The sequence below is a fragment of the Hydra vulgaris genome, chromosome 13 (assembly GCF_038396675.1).
Source record: "Hydra vulgaris chromosome 13, alternate assembly HydraT2T_AEP".
NCBI classification, from domain to species: domain Eukaryota; kingdom Metazoa; phylum Cnidaria; class Hydrozoa; order Anthoathecata; family Hydridae; genus Hydra; species Hydra vulgaris.
This window is the reverse complement of record NC_088932.1, coordinates 2,852,501-2,870,487: the sequence shown is the minus strand read 5'-3', so window position 1 is coordinate 2,870,487 and position 17,987 is coordinate 2,852,501. Positions and strand designations below refer to the sequence as shown.

The window sequence follows — 17,987 nt, the reverse complement described above, 5'->3', positions numbered from 1 at the left end:
TATATATATATATTGTGTATATATATATATATATTTTGTATATATATATATATATATATATATATATATGTATATATATATATATATATATATATATATATATATATTGTGTATATATATATATATTTTGTATATATATATATATTTATATATTTTGTATATATATATATTTTGTATATATATGTATATAAATATATATATATTTAAACAACTTTAAAAAGTATTCTACACAATAGAGTGCTCAATGTTCTTAAAAGAACAGAGCAATTATATCAGTAGTAAAAAATCACTTAACAAAAATTTTTTCCATTTAACACTGTGTTTCATCAACAAAGATTCATCAGAAATATATAAATGTATATATATATATATATATATATTTTGTATATATATATATATATATATATATATATATATATTGTAAATATATATATATATTTTGTGTATATATATATATTTTGTATATATAAATATATATATATATATATATATATATATATATATATATATATATATATATATATATATATATATATATATATATATATATATATATATGTATATATGAGTCTCTGTTGATGAAACACAGTGTTTAATGAAAAAAAAATTTTCTTAGTGATTTTCTACAAATTTATAACTGCTCTATTGTTTTAAGAACATTGAGCACTCTATTTTGTAGAATACATTTTAAAATTGTTTAAATATATATATATTTACTTCCGAAAGGTCTGGTGAGCACAAATGATATTATTTTAGTGAAATAAAAAGCACTTTTTAGTTTAAAATACATGTTTTGAACTTACAAAGCTCATCATCAGTTTATAATGACTAATTTAAAATTTTTCAATATATAGGTTACAAAGTAATTAAAAATCCATTAAAAATTGCTATTCAAAAAAACTTTTTATAATACATAACTAAAATAAAAAATAATACAAAGGAGATAATAAAAATACTCAAATTTACAGTTAACGTTTATTACACAAAAGGTATTGTACAATAAAGGACAGGATGGTCATATAAATTAAATTAGAACAATTCAATAACTCTGTGCCTAACTTGTTTGTTTAACTCAGGTTTTTGCCATTTTATATAAAGACTTTCTTTAATTTCTAATTCGGTTTCCCTATTGGCAGAATCCAGAATGGTAAAACATTCTGCAGTTGCTTTATTAAAACAATCAATGTTGGATTTAATATGTTGAAATATATGTGATTTTTTATCTTCTTTAAAGTGTTCATCAATACGTTTTTATCTTCTTTAAAATGTTCATCAATATCACTTTTATTCAACACTGTGCTTACTTCTTTTGAAATGATTTATCAATCGTTGAATGAAAATATTAATAATAAAAAAAATTCTAATAGAGTTAAAACAGAATTAGCACATATTGCGAATACATATTAATTTAATTATAAACCATCTAAAGGCACTTTGCGCAAACATGGTATTATTAAAAAACTAAGAAAAAATAAAATGTTAGTTATTGTAACACCGGGTAAAGGTAATGGTGTAATTCTATTAAATAGAACTGACTACGATAAGGCAATCTATTCAATTATAAATGATGGAAATAAATTTAAACTTCTTGACAAAGATCCTACAAAATTCAGGCAAGGACAATTATATAGATTTCTTCAAAAATTAAACAAAGAAAATTTTCTTACCACTAAACAATATAAAAAAATATACCCCACAGGTTTTCATCCTGCGAGAATTTATGGGACACCCAAAATGCATAAAAAATTCAATGACATTACAAAATTTAGACCTATTATATCTTCTGTAAATTCTTACAATTATAAATTAGCAAATTTCTTTAGCAACTTAGTTCAACCATGCATAAACAATAGATATTCACCAAAAGATTCTTTTTCATTTATCAATGACTTTAAATTAAATAATTTTAAAGGAACTCATATTGTTTCATTTGATGTCGAAAATTTATTCACTAACATACTGTTAGATGAAACTATTGAATCAGCAGTATTAAAAATATTTCAAAACTAAAAATTTCCTAACAAAACTTAGTTAAATTATTTCACTTTGCCACAAGCAATACACATTTTCTTTTAAATGGTCAATAATATGACCAAATTGACGGAGTTGCAATGGGCTCTCTTTTGGCTCCTGTGTTAGCTAACCTATTTATGGGTAAATTTGAAAACAAATGGATTGAAAAGTATAACAACACTCAGCCATTGTTTTATAGGAGATACGTTGATGACATTTTTGCATCTTTTCCATTTAAAAATGACAGTGTAAATTTTCTTGATTATTTTAATTCTAAACACCCAAATATTAAATTCACTTGTGAACATGGTAAATTACCTTTTCTTGATGTATTTCTTGATGTCCTTTGTTTGTATTGAAAACCAAAATAACCTCATAACAAGTATATACCATAAAGAAACTTTTACTGGGCTATTGGCTAATTACTTTAGTTTTACATCATTTCAATACAAATTAGGGCCAATTAAAATTCTCATTGACCATACATTTAAATACTTAAGAATCAATATCCTAATAAATTAATAGATAGTTCCTTAAAAAAATATTCGGATCTTCAGCACTTTGAACCTTTTGAAAAACCTAAATATGAATGTAAATATTTAAATTACCCTATATTGGTGAATGATCTTTAAACGCTCAAAACAAAATATCGGAGTTAATAAAGCTGTTTTGCAAAAAAAAATTTGTTATTATATTATTAATAAAGCTGTTTTGCAAAGAAAAATTTATTATAAAATTGGCATTTACTTCTACTAAAATTCAACAGTTTTTTTTATTAAAAGATATTATTCCTAGAAATTTAAAATCTAACGTTGTTTATAAATTTAACTGTGCAAACTGTAATGTTTCTTACATAGGACGAACTGTACGACACAACGTATTGATGAACATTTAAAAGTCTGTCTCAAGGTATTGATGAACATTTTAAAGAAGATGAAAAATCACATATATTTCAACATATTAAATCCAACATTGATTGTTTTAATAAAGCAACTGCAGAATGTTTTACCATTCTGGATTCTGCCAATAGGGAAACCGAATTAGAAATTAAAGAAAGTCTTTATATAAAATGGCAAAAACCTGAGTTAAACAAACAAGTTAGGCACAGAGTTATTGAATTGTTCTAATTTAATTTATATGACCATCCTGTCCTTTATTGTACAATACCTTTTGTGTAATAAATGTTAACTGTAAATTTGAGTGTATTTTTATTATCTCCTTTGTATTATTTTTTATTTTAGTTATGTATTATAAAAAGTTTTTCTTGAATAGCAATTTTTAATGGATTTTTAATTACTTTGTAACCTATATATTGAAAAATTTTAAATTGGTCATTTTAAACTGATGATGATGAACTTTGTAAGTTCAAAACATGTATTTTAAACTAAAAAGTGCTTTTTATTTCACTAAAATAATATCATTTGTGCTCACCTTTCGGAAAAACAAAATAATAAAATTTTTTTTTATTATAGCTCCTTTTAAACAAGTTGTTGAAGTCTTTTCTTTATCAGGTATTTTGTTATGTTGTTATATGTTTTTATATGTTGTTATATGTTGTTATATTGTCTTGGCATTTTTTCAATAAACCTTTAAGTCATGTAATTAAAAACAAACTTATGTATTTGATTCTCGTAGCTTTTGATTTTAGACTGATAGCTCAGATGCTGGAAGGTATTTACATATGTTACCTTGAAATTAATTATTTTTGGTTCATTTTTTTAAGTAATTCAATCTTCTATCTTTAAGTTGACATTAGTGCACTCTACCTACCTAATATGAAAAATTTTTAATATTATTTAAAGCTTGGAACCAAATCACAGAAAAATAATTATATCAGGAAGCATTGGGTGTTTTTATACTATAATCTATTATTGGGTTGTTAATCAAAAAATACTTGTTTTGGGTGGTTTATTTGTATGTTCTGTATTTACCATGTGTCTTTTAAATCAACTGTGGCTTGTAAATAACTTAGTATATTAAGCCACTGTATATCCAGGCAATCCAGCTAGAAATAAAAAATATTTTGGAGTTAACTTTTAAACTTAAATAAGTAACACCTAAACTCTAGTAACACCCTTTAATTTTTTTTCATCCTTTAAATTAATTTGGGTCCAAGGCCAAAGGTGTTACTAGAGTTTAGGGGTGGAATAGTCGTCTGGTGGCATAGGATGGCTCATTTTCTCTAAGTTAATTTTTGAAAAAAACATTTTAACTTATACCTTGAAAAAAATACCTGTCTGTAGCTGGCATGACAACCAGATTGTTTGCTACTTACAAAGAGTGTATTAATAAAACCATTTTTGAACAATGAAGATTTTATTCCTTGGTACTATTTAAAAGAAACCTTTAAAAAAGCATTTAAAGGTTAAAAACTACGTTTAAGAATGAATACACTAGGTTGCATTATATTATTTTATTAAATGTAATAAAAAAAAGCAGACTTAAATTAAATTAGACATGCAGACAATTTTAAAATGTTTCAAAGTGCGACTATACTGTTTTTCAAATGTTGCTGTACTTTGAAGCACATTTTATTTTCAGTTCAATGCAAATGTATCAAAAATAATTTTAACGTTACATTTACATTTTGAATCGCGTTTTTTTCAATTCAAAATGAGTTTCAAAATTACATTTTCTTTTATTTCAAAATGTATCATTTTTTTAAACATATTTTGAATCATCTGAATCATAATAATAAAATTTTATAATTTATTTTTAATGAAACACTTAGTGGTATTTTAGTAGTAATTAAAATCTTCAGTTTTTTCACCCTAGAAAAAATACCTAAAAAATTTAAAATACTGGACTACTGGTTATTTTAGCAGACAACTCAAGTAAGACATATTTTAATTCGACCTCTACAACTGCATTACCACTGTATTACCAACAACAATGGGAAATTATGAGTAACAAATCATAAATTTAAAATAAATTAAAAAATATTTTGATTTTTGTTTAAAGTATAAATTAAATAAATTATTTTTTTAATATAAAAAATTTCAACTTTTTTTAATAAAATATTATTTCTAAACATAAAATGTTCATCTATTATGGCATTCAATAAAGTTTTTTATTTTTACATTAAAGAGGAAAATTGAAAAAAATAATTTGCATTAACAATTTCTAAATATTTAATTTAGGTAAAAATTGTATATTTAAAAATAAATTTTTGTTAATGAAAAACTTTTTCTTTATCATAACACATAGTATTTGTTTTTAAATAGTATTGTTTTCCCTCCGACACTTTTAAAAATTGTATTCCCTTACTAGTGAGGAATTCCCTTGCTAAATAAAAACTTGCTATTAATTTCTTTATAATAAAGTTTACCTTTTTTAGATGATCGTTTACCCTTAACAAAAAACAGTTTGTTTAATGTGGATACAATTATTGGAGATAACCTGAGGACTAATAAACTTGTGAAGCAATTTGATAATTTTTATGATGGAGAATCTGTGGTGGAACAATGGGAGGAAGTGCAATGGGTTTGTGAACAATGGTCAGTTTAAATATTTAATTAAAACAAAATAGATTCCTAGACAATTTTATTAGAAATTTCTGAAAAAAATGTCTGCTAATATAAAAATTGTTTAAAAGGTCATCAAGTTTAAGTCACTCCTAAAAATTTTTTTCCCACTCCTAAAAATTTTTTTCCACAAAACAATAAAATCTATTAAGTATTTATTATAGGAGCACCTATAAATATATCTATTGAGCAATCTATCTATCTAGGTATCCTTTGATTACTCGTCTCTCTCTGGACAAAGGTATAAATAATCAGAAGACCTTTTTTTGTTATTAATTTATTGCATGACATGTTTGAGCTTTAACTAGCAAAAGAAAATTTTTGTTTTCGTTTTAATATTTGCTTTAAACTTTTTTAAAAATATTTATTCTATAAACACAGATAAGTCTGTTGTTGCTTTGGTTTATTAAAAGTTTTTTTCAGTTTGATTTACTTTCTAATTTTTCAGAAAGGTCCATTCAAAATACATTCAAGGAGACTATTCTCTTTTCTTTCTTTGCATTCTCAATTTTAAACTCCAAAACACAAACCTTGTTAAACAAGCTGCGCAAAGAAACTTATTTTAGTTTGTTAGAAACATATTATGTTTTAACTTTGTAATCTTTTGTGATTACAAATATGATAGGGCAAAAAAGGGCTGTTGCTTCTTTTTGTTAAAAGTTGCTTTTGTTTAATATTTAACAATATTTTAATATTTTTGTTGCCTTTTCTATTACATCATTATTTTGTTATATGATTATTTTATTACATTAGTGTTTTTTTTTAACTTTATTATTTATTTAAAATTTACCTCCCAAAGCTTTTGTTGGGGAAATCACTACAGTCAAGGATCAATTTTAATTTTTCTAATTTTAATTGCAATAATTTCAACCCTAAACCCTGAAACACAAGTCTTGTTAAACAAGGTTGCTGTTAAACTTATTAAATAAGGTCACTGTGCAGAGAAACAGGTCAAACACAGTACTTTTAAAGGCATTGGGTGGATTTGAACCTCAAACTTCTTAATTGTAAGCTCGGTTTTCTACCTCTAGTCTGCTACTGCGTATTATTAAAAAAAAGGGTAACTTACTTCTAGCATTATAAGTTGATCATTTGGTTACTTAAATAAAATAAACTCAAAACGCAAATCATATACAAAATCAATTTATTTGATAAAAAAAATTTTTTTAGGAAAAGTTTTTACAACTTCAAGCCATAATCACTGGCTTTACTATTATTGCAGTTTTCTTAAGAATGATCTAATTGATGAAAAAAATGAATGAACTAAATGACTGATACAGGGATTCAGTCACATGATTATCATTGTCGTGCATTGAATCAATCACATAATTATTGTTGCGGTGAAATGATTTATTCACATGATTCAAACAACAATCACATAATTATTGTTGCTGTACAGTGATTCTATCACATGATTATTGTTATGCTGAGTTTCAGCGATTCAATCAAATAGTTAATATACTTCAGCACAGTGGCTTAACTGTGTTATCAATATTATTGATTTTGTGAGAGAATTTGATGATAAAACATTTAAAAACAGCCTAAATATTTATAAATATGGACATGATTGAATTTAAAGTTCTTAAATGAATTTCTGAATTACTGAAAATAAAATTTCTAAATGTTTTTAATATGTTTTAATTAGATATGTTTTAATTTGATGTTTATATTATGTTTTCATTAGATGTGTTTTTATTATGTTAAAACTGTATGTTTAAAATTGGTTACCAATTTTTTTTTAGTTTACCACAAGTTTGTGAAATGTGTGGTAGGCTTTTAGTTTTTTTACTTTCACATTATAATATTAATAACTGGATTTGACATTTTACTGTTGATAGCATAATTTGAAATCATATTTTGGTATGTTATAATTTTTGATGAATGTTATGTTTAAGCATATTTATTTCAGGATTATTGTTCTATAGTACACATTTGGTAAATCAGCTAGTGAGCTTTATGTTTGCGTTATGTCAAACCTTTGGAAAACCATTTACTTCTTCCAGGGTATATTTTTTTCTACTTCGATATTTTATCTTTTAATTTTTTAACTCCTAAAATATTAAACGTAAAGAAAAAAAAATTGTGCGGTTTTAGCGACATTCTGATAAAACCGCACACATTGAAAACATTTAAATTTTTAAATTTTAACTTTTTCTTTATTATTCTTTTAACACAACTTTAATAGTTTTTCCTACTGGAAAAACTATTAAAGGTTTTATTTAAGAGGAAAAAAGTTAAGAGATAAAAAGAAAGTTTGAAATTAATTATTTGCATTGTTGCATAATAGTCTCACCAGTGAAGATGACTATACCTTAACAGGGTGAACTATTCTCTGGGTTAATGATGTTTTAAAAAGATTCTTTGTATTTTGTTAGTTTGATACTAAAAAATGCAACAATTATATAGTGAAATGTAATTAATAATAAATTTAAATGTAAAAACACCCATCTTTTAAATTGTTTTTGAGTGCTCAAAAAGCTTGTTATTTACCATCCCTAAATTGCTTTTTTCATATAGCTATATTGTCAGGCATTTCAAGTCACTCTTGCAATAATTTCAGATCTTTAAACTGGCCTTACAAAACCTATATTAAAGATTATGCAACTTTTTATCAAACTTAATGAAAGATAAAGATTGAGCTTTGCAAAGATTTTTAAATTTTTTTACAACTCAATATAAATCAAAAAGCCACCCAAGTAAAATTCCATAAAATTTTGTCTAAATGATTTACCTTCTTTCAAAAAAATGTTGGAACTAAATGTCTGTTAACTTCTTTAAGTAGTTATTAAATTTCTTTGTTAAATACTTTTTTTTATTTAAATGTAGGTAGTTCCTTTTTTTGAAAAACAGATGAGAAATACAGGTAGATTTTACTATAGTGATGAAAGCATTTTTAAAGGAATTCTCCTTAAATAATTTTTAACTAACTTTTTTAAGGTGCTGCTTTTTTCAATGACACTCCTCCTGTTTGCTCTCCATTGCTTACAGTTTTTTTATGTGGTGTTCTTCCTGTTTATAAAGGGGTAGGTACTTTCCTTTTATGTTAATATAGTAGCTAATTGTTCTTGTTTTCCTGCATTTTAAAATTGTTTTTTTTTTATCAAGAAAAATCAATTGTTTAGGCTCTCAAAAAGTAAAAGTTCTCTAGTTAAAATTGGTGTATATAATAATACCATGGTTCATACTCTTTTTTATATTTTGAGGTTTTTAGAATTGTAGCACCACTGATTGTGATACGCTCTAAATTGGTTAAACAATGATACTCCCTATTTATTTAGTTTTTTTGCCAACAGATAATATTTATAATACATGTTTTAACAAATTATAAATTTAGTGCCAGGACTTCTAGAAGATCATGAAGATCTGATCATGAGGCTCTTTACAATGGTTTTTAGGATCGAGTATAATATAATATAAATGTATAATATTACAATGAAGTTATAAAAATTTGTAAAATAACAAAAACAATAAAGTAAAGTTTAACACCGTAATAAAAAACAATAAAATACAAAAATAAAATCCATTAGATAGGTAATTTTGCAATGAAGTCATGGAAATATTCGTAAATAATAAAATATAATACAATAAAGTCTAATATACCAGCAATAATTAAAAAAAAGAAACAAAAAAAACTCAAAAATAGACAAAGATATTTTCAATTGGAAAGATAATTTCTTTAATTTAAATTTTAAATGCAAAGTAATTTAATTGGATTGAAAAGTCAAAATTAGGTAAAACTATTTTGTTCCAAAGAAGATGTCCACGATAGGACATACAAAATTCTTCGTATTTTACAAAAAGGAACATTGAGATTGTTGCCAATTTGTAAGTTATATTTATTTTTCGGTTTTTAAGAATAAAGATATTGATATACCTGTATACAGGGATGCGGAGTCCCAAAAGGACTCAGACTTTATAACTTTATTTTTTTATAGTCTCTGGTGTCCAGAAGCTCTAAACAAGTTGGTTGATTATTGATCTGCTATGAGAATTTTTTTTTTAATATTTAATTATTTGGAACTTATTGTTTTTAAGCCCGGAGTCCTGGAGTCCTTGCCGCCATTATACATAAAGATTCCGGGTTCAAAAATTGATTCTTCTTCTGACCTATAAGTCTTTATTTTCCCCATTAGTAGTCCATAAGCTTTTTTATATTTTTAAAGCTCCTAGATACCAAAAATTAGAAAGAAGTAATCTTTTTGTGACTTTCAAATCCGGAGTCCTTTTTGGGACTCTGCATTACTGCCTGTGGGTTACATTTTCTTTACATTATAACATAAAGCATAAAATATGAAAAATATTAAGTTGATAAACACTCAAAGCTTTTATATCTTTAAGAAGTGGCGCAGAGTGTGTAAGACGATTTCTAAAGTTTATTACGCGAGTTGTGTGTTTCTGATGATTAAAAAGAGTTTTAAGTTTTTGAGTCCATATAATATTTGCATAGTTTATATGACAGTGAACAAATGAACAGTATAATTGTGTCAACTGCCATTTATTTAATATTCTTCTAGCTTTATATAGAATACCAATGCATTTGGAAACTCTAGAAGAGACAATGTTAATGTGATGTTTCTAAGTTAAATTTGCATCAATATAGATTCCTAGAAATTTTATTACTTTTTCTCTTTTTATGATTACATTGTCAATGTAAAGTTCAGGTAACAGTAATAGAGTGGATAAAAAAATGTCCATTTGTGCGATAGTGGTGTAGTGGTAGTGCGCTCGCTTCATAAGCGAGAGGTTCCGAGTTCGATCCCCACCACGTCCCTGGTAGTACCGCGCTCAACTTGTTTCTCCGCGCAGCAGCCTTGTTCGTCAAGGTTCGTGTTTCGGAGTTATAGAGTTGAGAGAGGGTTATAACCACAATTAAGTAGCCTCCTCATCTGTAGTGGCCTTCTGGGCCTTAGGGAGGTGAAATAACAAAAAAAAAAAAATGTAGTTTTAGCACTGTTAAGAGATATCCTATTTACTTTGAACCAATCTGAAACTTTTTTTAATTCATTTTCCGTTTTATTGAAAAGAATATTAATATTTTCTTGAGATTTTTTTGGTTAGGCTTGAAGTTTTATAGATATCGTTTAAATATATTATAAAGAGAAGATGTCCAAGTATGGAGTCTTGTGGAACACATTATATATATTCATATATATATATTCATTAATACTTGAGATGAGGATTCTTTATTATAAACGATATATAGTATTTTTTTATACTTTATTATAAACTATATATAATATTGCTTACTATTTGTAAGATTTTTAACCAACTGAGAGTGTTATCTTTTATTTCATATGATGATAATTTTTCTATTAGTATTTGATGGTTGATGGTATCAAAAACTTTATATAAGTCAATAAATACTCCTAATGTGGAATGTGATTTTTTCAAAGATTTTGAGATGATGCGCATAAGTTAGAGAGTAGCGTGTTCTGCTGAATTATTTTTTTTAAAAACCAAATTGGTTTTCGTATAAGATTTTATTATTAATTAAATAAGCGTAAATTTGATTAAACATTATTTTTTCTAAAATTTTTGAAAAAACTGAAAGAACTGATATAGGGCGATAAATATTTATGTCTGTGTGATCTCCTGTTTTGTAGATAGGAATTAATTGAGCTATTTTTAGACTATCTGGAAACATTCCTTGATTAATGGATGCTCTAAAGATTTAGAAAAGAATGGCTATTATAACATCACAAAAATCTTCTATAATATTTTCATTAATATCATCATAAACAGTTGCTTTATTTCTTTTTAACGAAGGCGATTTCAAGTTTATCATAAGTTACCTCAGTAAAGTTAAAATTTGAGGAAGTTGATGTTTAAAATTGAGCTGACTTATCATTGATACATAGAATACTATTGGATAGTTTTGTTCCAATTGTAGTAAAAAATTTGTTAAATTCAGCTGCAATATAGTTTGAGTTGTTTATTATTTTGTTTTCAATTATTATTTCTTGTGGCAGAGAATTTGTATTTGTTTTAAGTTTTCCTGTAATTTCTTTCATTATTTTCCAGATTTGTTCAGAATTTTTTTTTTGTTTATTGATCAAGTAAGAGCAGTAATTTTTTATTGCATTTTTGAGAAGTTTTAAATGTTATAGTTATTTTTATGTTTTACTGATTTTTTTTTTTAAATATTTAATATATAGCTTTTGTTTTATTTTTGAGGATTTTTAAAGAGCTTTAGTAATCCAGGGACATGATATGTCTTTTGTTTTTAGAACTGTTTCACACATAGGAAAATTAGTACCGTAGATTTTATAAAATGTTTTAGAAAAAGTGCTGTAAATTGTGTTTACGTTATTATTAAAGTTGATATGTTCCCATTTATTTGTATATATATATAATTTATTTTCCAACTTAATTAAAAAACAAACCAGTATTAGTTCTTAGTCCAGTATTAGAGTTTTAGTTGATGAGAATTTATCCTTGCTTCCTCAAATAAGATATATTCAATCTAAAATCACTTATATAATTGGTATGATGTATCGAGTTTGCTCGTATATCAATAAACAAAGTCTCAAACTAATATATTTTGAACTAATTTAATGCTTCATTAGCTATGCAAACATAACATGGGTGAGTACGCAACCATCAAAACTTACAGAAATTTATAGTCTACAAAAACATGCTAGCAGAATCATTTACTCTAAAAATAAGCGTGAACATGCCAATCCTATAATGAAAGATATGAAAATGATGGATGTTTTTGAAATAAATATCTATCAGCATTTAATTTTTATGTATTGATTTAATAATAATCTCCTTCCTGCAAACTTTAATAACAGGTTTGAAATAAACATAAATGAAAACTATTATCTAAGAGCAAGTATAAGTAACTCATATAAACTGCCTCAAAACTTTAATAAATATGCTGAATATAGCATTGCATATCGAGGACCAAATATATGGAATAGTTATCAAAAAAGATTCAAATGTATGGCAAAGTCATTAAGTTCATTTAAGTTTCTAATAAAAAAAGAAATTTTTAAAATTTGAGAATCATTTGTGCTTAAAGGGATCACCAAGTTATTTTAATTATTTTAGTATTTATTTTATTTGATCTTTTTTTGATTTACTGATTAGCGCAGCAGTTTTATACCTATTAGGGTTTTTAATTTAATATCTATATTCTATTGAAAATGTATAAAGGGGCTCTATGAAAGATTGCGATGACGTATTGTCATTTTCATCTTCTTTGGGCCCCTGTCTGTTTAATTCTTTATTTTATAAAGATTGTTGTAAAAAAGGTTTTTTTTTATTGTATATACAAAAATGGTGCTCATTGACAAGACTTCTTTGTTCTACGGACATATTTTTTCTTTCTTGTATATATATGTTGATTATTTATTGTTAAACAGCAAAATAAATGTAAAAATAAAAAAATTTGCGACAGATGTTCTTTAAAGGAGTTTAAGTTAATGTTATTAAACAACCTCTTTTTTATGGTGACACTTTTTTGCATTTCTTTTTTTAAATCTAAAATTATTGAAAAAAATATAGGAAAAACAATCAAAGTATATCTTCTTATTATTATATACACCAATTTTCTTTAATAGTTTAGCTGTTGAATGCTCGTACTGTGGTTGGTACTTTTCCTATAAATATATATGAATTAATTCTGTAATTCTAAATTATTTGGTTGTTTGAATTTGTTTTATTGGCTTTTGTTTTTATTGTTTTATTTTTCTTTAAAATCTTCAAATTTTTTGTTTAATTTAGTTAAAAGCATTAGATTAGAATAAATGATAAAGACCCAGGAGCCAAGCTGGTGTTGTGAATTCTCTAGTATCCAACTCCAAGCCATGAAAAAAGTTGCTACTATACAAACCTGATTATAAATAAAGATTTATAATGAAATTATTGTTTTTTTCAGAGTGAACAAGCAGGTCGGCTATGTACGTTTATTAAACAATGTTTGTTGACAATTTCAACACAGCATCTCTCTCCCCAGTTTCTTGTTTTATCTTTGAACATTTTAAGGTACAATTTTATTTACTTTTAAAATACTACATTTATATAACTTAATATTTTGAGTACGCTGCAACCATTTTCTATAGACGCATGTAGAATTTAGCAGATTTACAGTGTTACAGTGGTAATAAAATTGTTCTAACGGTACTTTTGAATAAGTATATGTAGGAAAACAATGATCCATTATGCACCTGATTATTAATTGTCTTGATTGTATTAAAATAATTAAATTTTTAATATTCACGTGGCAATTTTCTATAGACGCACTAAAGTTCTTACGAGTTTTGACGAGCAATTTTCTATAGACGCACTAAAGTTTTTACGAGTTTTGTTGCAAATTTCTAATATTCTGTAGTATTTTTTATTTTGTGAGTCGAAATTAAGTTGAACTTAACCAAATGCGAAAAAGGAAAGGTCCTTACCATTATTTAAATAGGTCAAATATTAGCTTATTATCCAGACAAAGTTCCAAATCGAGAAATTGCTAGAAGATTGAAGAGATCAGATCACATTACCTGTAATTTCTTGAAAAATCCAACAAATTATGCTACAGTCAAGAGGAAACCAAAGAAATCTAAGGTTTTAGGCCGTGAAAAACGCAGAATTGTTCGACTCGCATCAAATTCATCAAAAAGTTTGAAAACAGTTAAGTCAGATTTGGGTTTAAATGTTTGCAAGGAGACAATTAGGAAAGGTCTTAAAGACAGCCCACACATTGTACAATCAAAAATGAATGAAGCACCAAATTTGAAGCCCGTTCACAAACAGAAACAGATGGAATTCGCCTAGGATAACATGGCATGCGATTGGGAACAAGTAAGAAATTTTAGATAAAATTCTCATAAATACTTAAGATCTCTAAACAGCTAAATATTTTTGTTTTCAATACCAGTTAATTTTTTCGGGCGAGAAAAAGTTTAATCTTGATGGGGCTGATGGTTTTAGTGGCTACTGGCGTGATTTGAGGAGAGAACCCAAATATTTTTCGACAAGGAATTTCGGAGGTGGATCTTTGATGGTTTGGCTTGGGTTTTGTGCAACAGGAAAGTTAAATTTAGCATTTACATCTTGCAAAATGAAAAGTTCTGAATACATTGGTGTGCTAAAATTATGTTTGATTCCATTTAAAAATAAATGCCGACGCAAAAAGTGTGTTTTTTAACAAGACAACGCCAGCATTCACACTAGTAACAAGACTAAAGCTTGGTTTGAAGCTAAAAATCGAGCAAATGTGGTGGCCTGCTTGCAGTCTAGATTTGAATCCTGTTGAAAACATCTGGGGAATCATTGTAAGACGTATCTATGCTGACCAGAAGTAATATAACTCTGTGGCAGAGCTAAAAGTAACGGTATCAGAGTGCTGGGAGGATATGGAGTCAAAAGTGCTGGAAAACTTGGTGGGAAGTATGCCAAAACAAATTTATCAAGTAATTTAGCACAAAGGAGGTCCAATTGAGTACTAAAAACTTGATGAAAACATTTTTTTTGATAGTTTTGTTAAAAAAATGTGAACTGCGTCTATAGAAAATAGTCAGCTATCTTTTGAATTTAATTCATTTATGATTAACCTCTTTTCAAATTTGATATTATTTTTTGATAATTTTCATTATTTTTTGATACCTTATTTATAATTTATTGAAATACACTATAAAAAAGAAGTTAAGTAGGCTTTTAAGGCATAATCCACATGCGCCTATAGAAAATGGTCGCAGTGTATAAGATATAAATTTGAATTTAAACAAGATTGGAGTGTTTTTGAACTCACAGTCTAAACTCTGGAATAAAAGATTAGGTAGTTGATAAATTTTTTTAAAATTATTTATTATAAATAATTTTTTATTAACTTTTTGAACAAACTTATTATTTATAATTGCTACTTATTTTATATTGTATAAAATTATTTTTATGATATAATACTTTTACATACTACAGGGTTGGAAACTAAGTTTTTGCCGACTTACGAGAATCACGAAACATACAACAAGAAATTTATTAATCATCCTCTCTAAGGAATTCGAAATAGTTACTATCACTCTCAATACATCTTCGCCATCTGTCCGGCAGCTTGGCAATGCCAGTTGCGAAAAATTCAGGGGGCTTTGCATTAATCCAGAGCTGAACATCCTGCATAATTTCGGCAGCATTGTTAAAAATTTTCCGCTTCAAAGCGGATTTCATGGGTGAAAATAAATAAAAATCTGATGGTGCCACTCTTTCCACAAATTTCCACTCTTTTAGCTTTCTCTGTCAAAATTCATTGATGCAATCAAAAAAATGCAAAACAATACCCTTGGCAATAATTCCTATAAAACAAAAATGTTCATTTTTTTATTTTCACAATTAAATACCTGAATATTATTTATTTTCATTTATTAAGTGCAATTATAAAGTAAGAATATTCTATGAATACATAGAAACACAAACGATTTACTTCTCTCACATAAACACATAGATATAATAAATTATAACTCGGCAAAAACTTACTTTCCAACCCTGCATAATATTTTATATACTATAATATTTTAGTTTATATATTATAATATTTTATTTGGTATAATATAATATTTTATTATTTATGATATAATATTTTATTTTATATGATATATTATTCTATTTATATAATATAATATTTTATTTTTTAAAGTATATTTTTATGATATAACCCAATAGTAACGTTTAATTGAAATTTTTTTATTTCTCTGTATTAAATGAAGCTAAAATTTTGTTTAAGAAAAAAAAAGTACTTATGAAAAAGAAAAATGGAAAAATAACAAATTCTCTAACAACTTTTTTTTTTGTGCCATGAAATAAAGTTTAAGAAGTTTTATTTAAAAATGTTTTTATATTGTAGTTTAAAAAAAAAAAAGTCTAAAAAAATAATAGTTATATTGGATAACTTCAAAGTTATCATTTTAAAATGTAGCAATAAAAGATGCAAATCTTTTTTTTAGTAAAGATAAATTACAGCATGTTCCATTTTTATTTTAGCAAAGATAAGGTACACCATGTTCCATTGCTTGATATGCTAAAGGAATTGTTATTTTATCCTGTTGCTGAAGTGCGCACAACTACAGTGTTACTTTTAGAAGTTTGTCATTTACATATTTTTTTTAATTAGGTATTTCTTAAGTCCATTTTAAATAACTCATTATAGGCATTTAAAACTACAAATTTACAACTACAAAAAATTTAAAAAAATATATAAATGGTTGGTTTTATTAAATATTGGTAGTATTAAATTTGTATACTATATGAGATTTTTTAAAAAAGTTTATTTTTATCATTATCATTTTAATTACTTTTGGTACAACCTGAATAAAATATTATAAAAATAAATAATAAAAATAATAAATAAAATATATACTAAAAACACAAAATGCTTTTTTCTTTCACCAGCCTTTTCCACAGGTAAAGCTTTCATAGTTTAATGTTGTGTTGAATACATTTTTTTGTTTTTTGAAACCTTTACCTAGTTTTTAGAGCATTTGTATTCTTAAAAAGCAATTTCTTTTTCAACATACTTCCTTAGCGAAGGAGGAGGGGGAGGGCTTTAAAATAAACAATTATTTTTACTTGTAGTTACAAGGAAATAAAGGAAAAAGTTCAAGAGCAAAAAAAAAAGTTGAAAAAATACTTAAAAATCTGAAAGTTGTTTGAATCCACGAAATATGAAGGCAGAAGAGAATTCCGAAGAACTAAAGCAGAAAACAAAAGTTAAATTAAAGTTTTTTGAGTATGAAGAACAGTTAAAGTTAAAAGAGTGAACCTGATGATGAAGAACATTTAAATTTAAAAGAGTGAACTTGATGATAAAGAACAGTTAAAGTTAAAAGAGTGAACTTGATGATAAAGAACAGTTAAAGTTAAAAGAGTGAACTTGATGATAAAGAACAGTTAAAGTTAAAAGAGTGAACTTGATGATAAAGAACAGTTAAAGTTAAAGAGTGAACTTGATGATAAAGAACAGTTAAAGTTAAAAGAGTGAACTTGATGATAAAGAACAGTTAAAGTTAAAAGAGTGACTTGATGATAAAGAACAGTTAAAGTTAAAAGAGTGAACTTGATGATAAAGAACAGTTAAAGTTAAAAGAGTGAACTTGATGATAAAGAACAGTTAAAGTTAAAAGAGTGAACTTGATGATAAAGAACAGTTAAAGTTAAAAGAGTGAACTTGATGATAAAGAACAGTTAAAGTTAAAAGAGTGAACTTGATGATAAAGAACAGTTAAAGTTAAAAGAGTGACTTGATGATAAAGAACAGTTAAAGTTAAAAGAGTGAACCTGATGATGAAGAACATTTAAATTTAAAAGAGTGAACTTGATGATAAAGAACAGTTAAAGTTAAAAGAGTGAACTTGATGATAAAGAACAGTTAAAGTTAAAAGAGTGAACTTGACGATGAAGAACAGTAAAAGTTAAAAGAGTTGATGAGTTGAAAAAATAACGAGAATATATGTTAATTCACCCCCT

General features: G+C 25.7%; 1 protein-coding gene across 1 annotated transcript in view; it reads left to right on the top strand.

Moving 5' to 3' along the window:
• Window positions 1-17,987, top strand: part of LOC101234826 (RAB11-binding protein RELCH) — a 61,207-nt gene that overhangs the window by 36,619 nt on the left and 6,601 nt on the right. Inside the window, exons 16-23 of the mRNA XM_065816751.1 lie at window positions 3,486-3,524; window positions 5,351-5,510; window positions 7,280-7,305; window positions 7,447-7,541; window positions 8,364-8,400; window positions 8,475-8,560; window positions 13,420-13,526; window positions 16,506-16,605. Coding sequence (XP_065672823.1) covers window positions 3,486-3,524; window positions 5,351-5,510; window positions 7,280-7,305; window positions 7,447-7,541; window positions 8,364-8,400; window positions 8,475-8,560; window positions 13,420-13,526; window positions 16,506-16,605 — 650 coding nt within the window. The remainder of the gene's footprint in view (window positions 1-3,485; window positions 3,525-5,350; window positions 5,511-7,279; window positions 7,306-7,446; window positions 7,542-8,363; window positions 8,401-8,474; window positions 8,561-13,419; window positions 13,527-16,505; window positions 16,606-17,987) is intronic.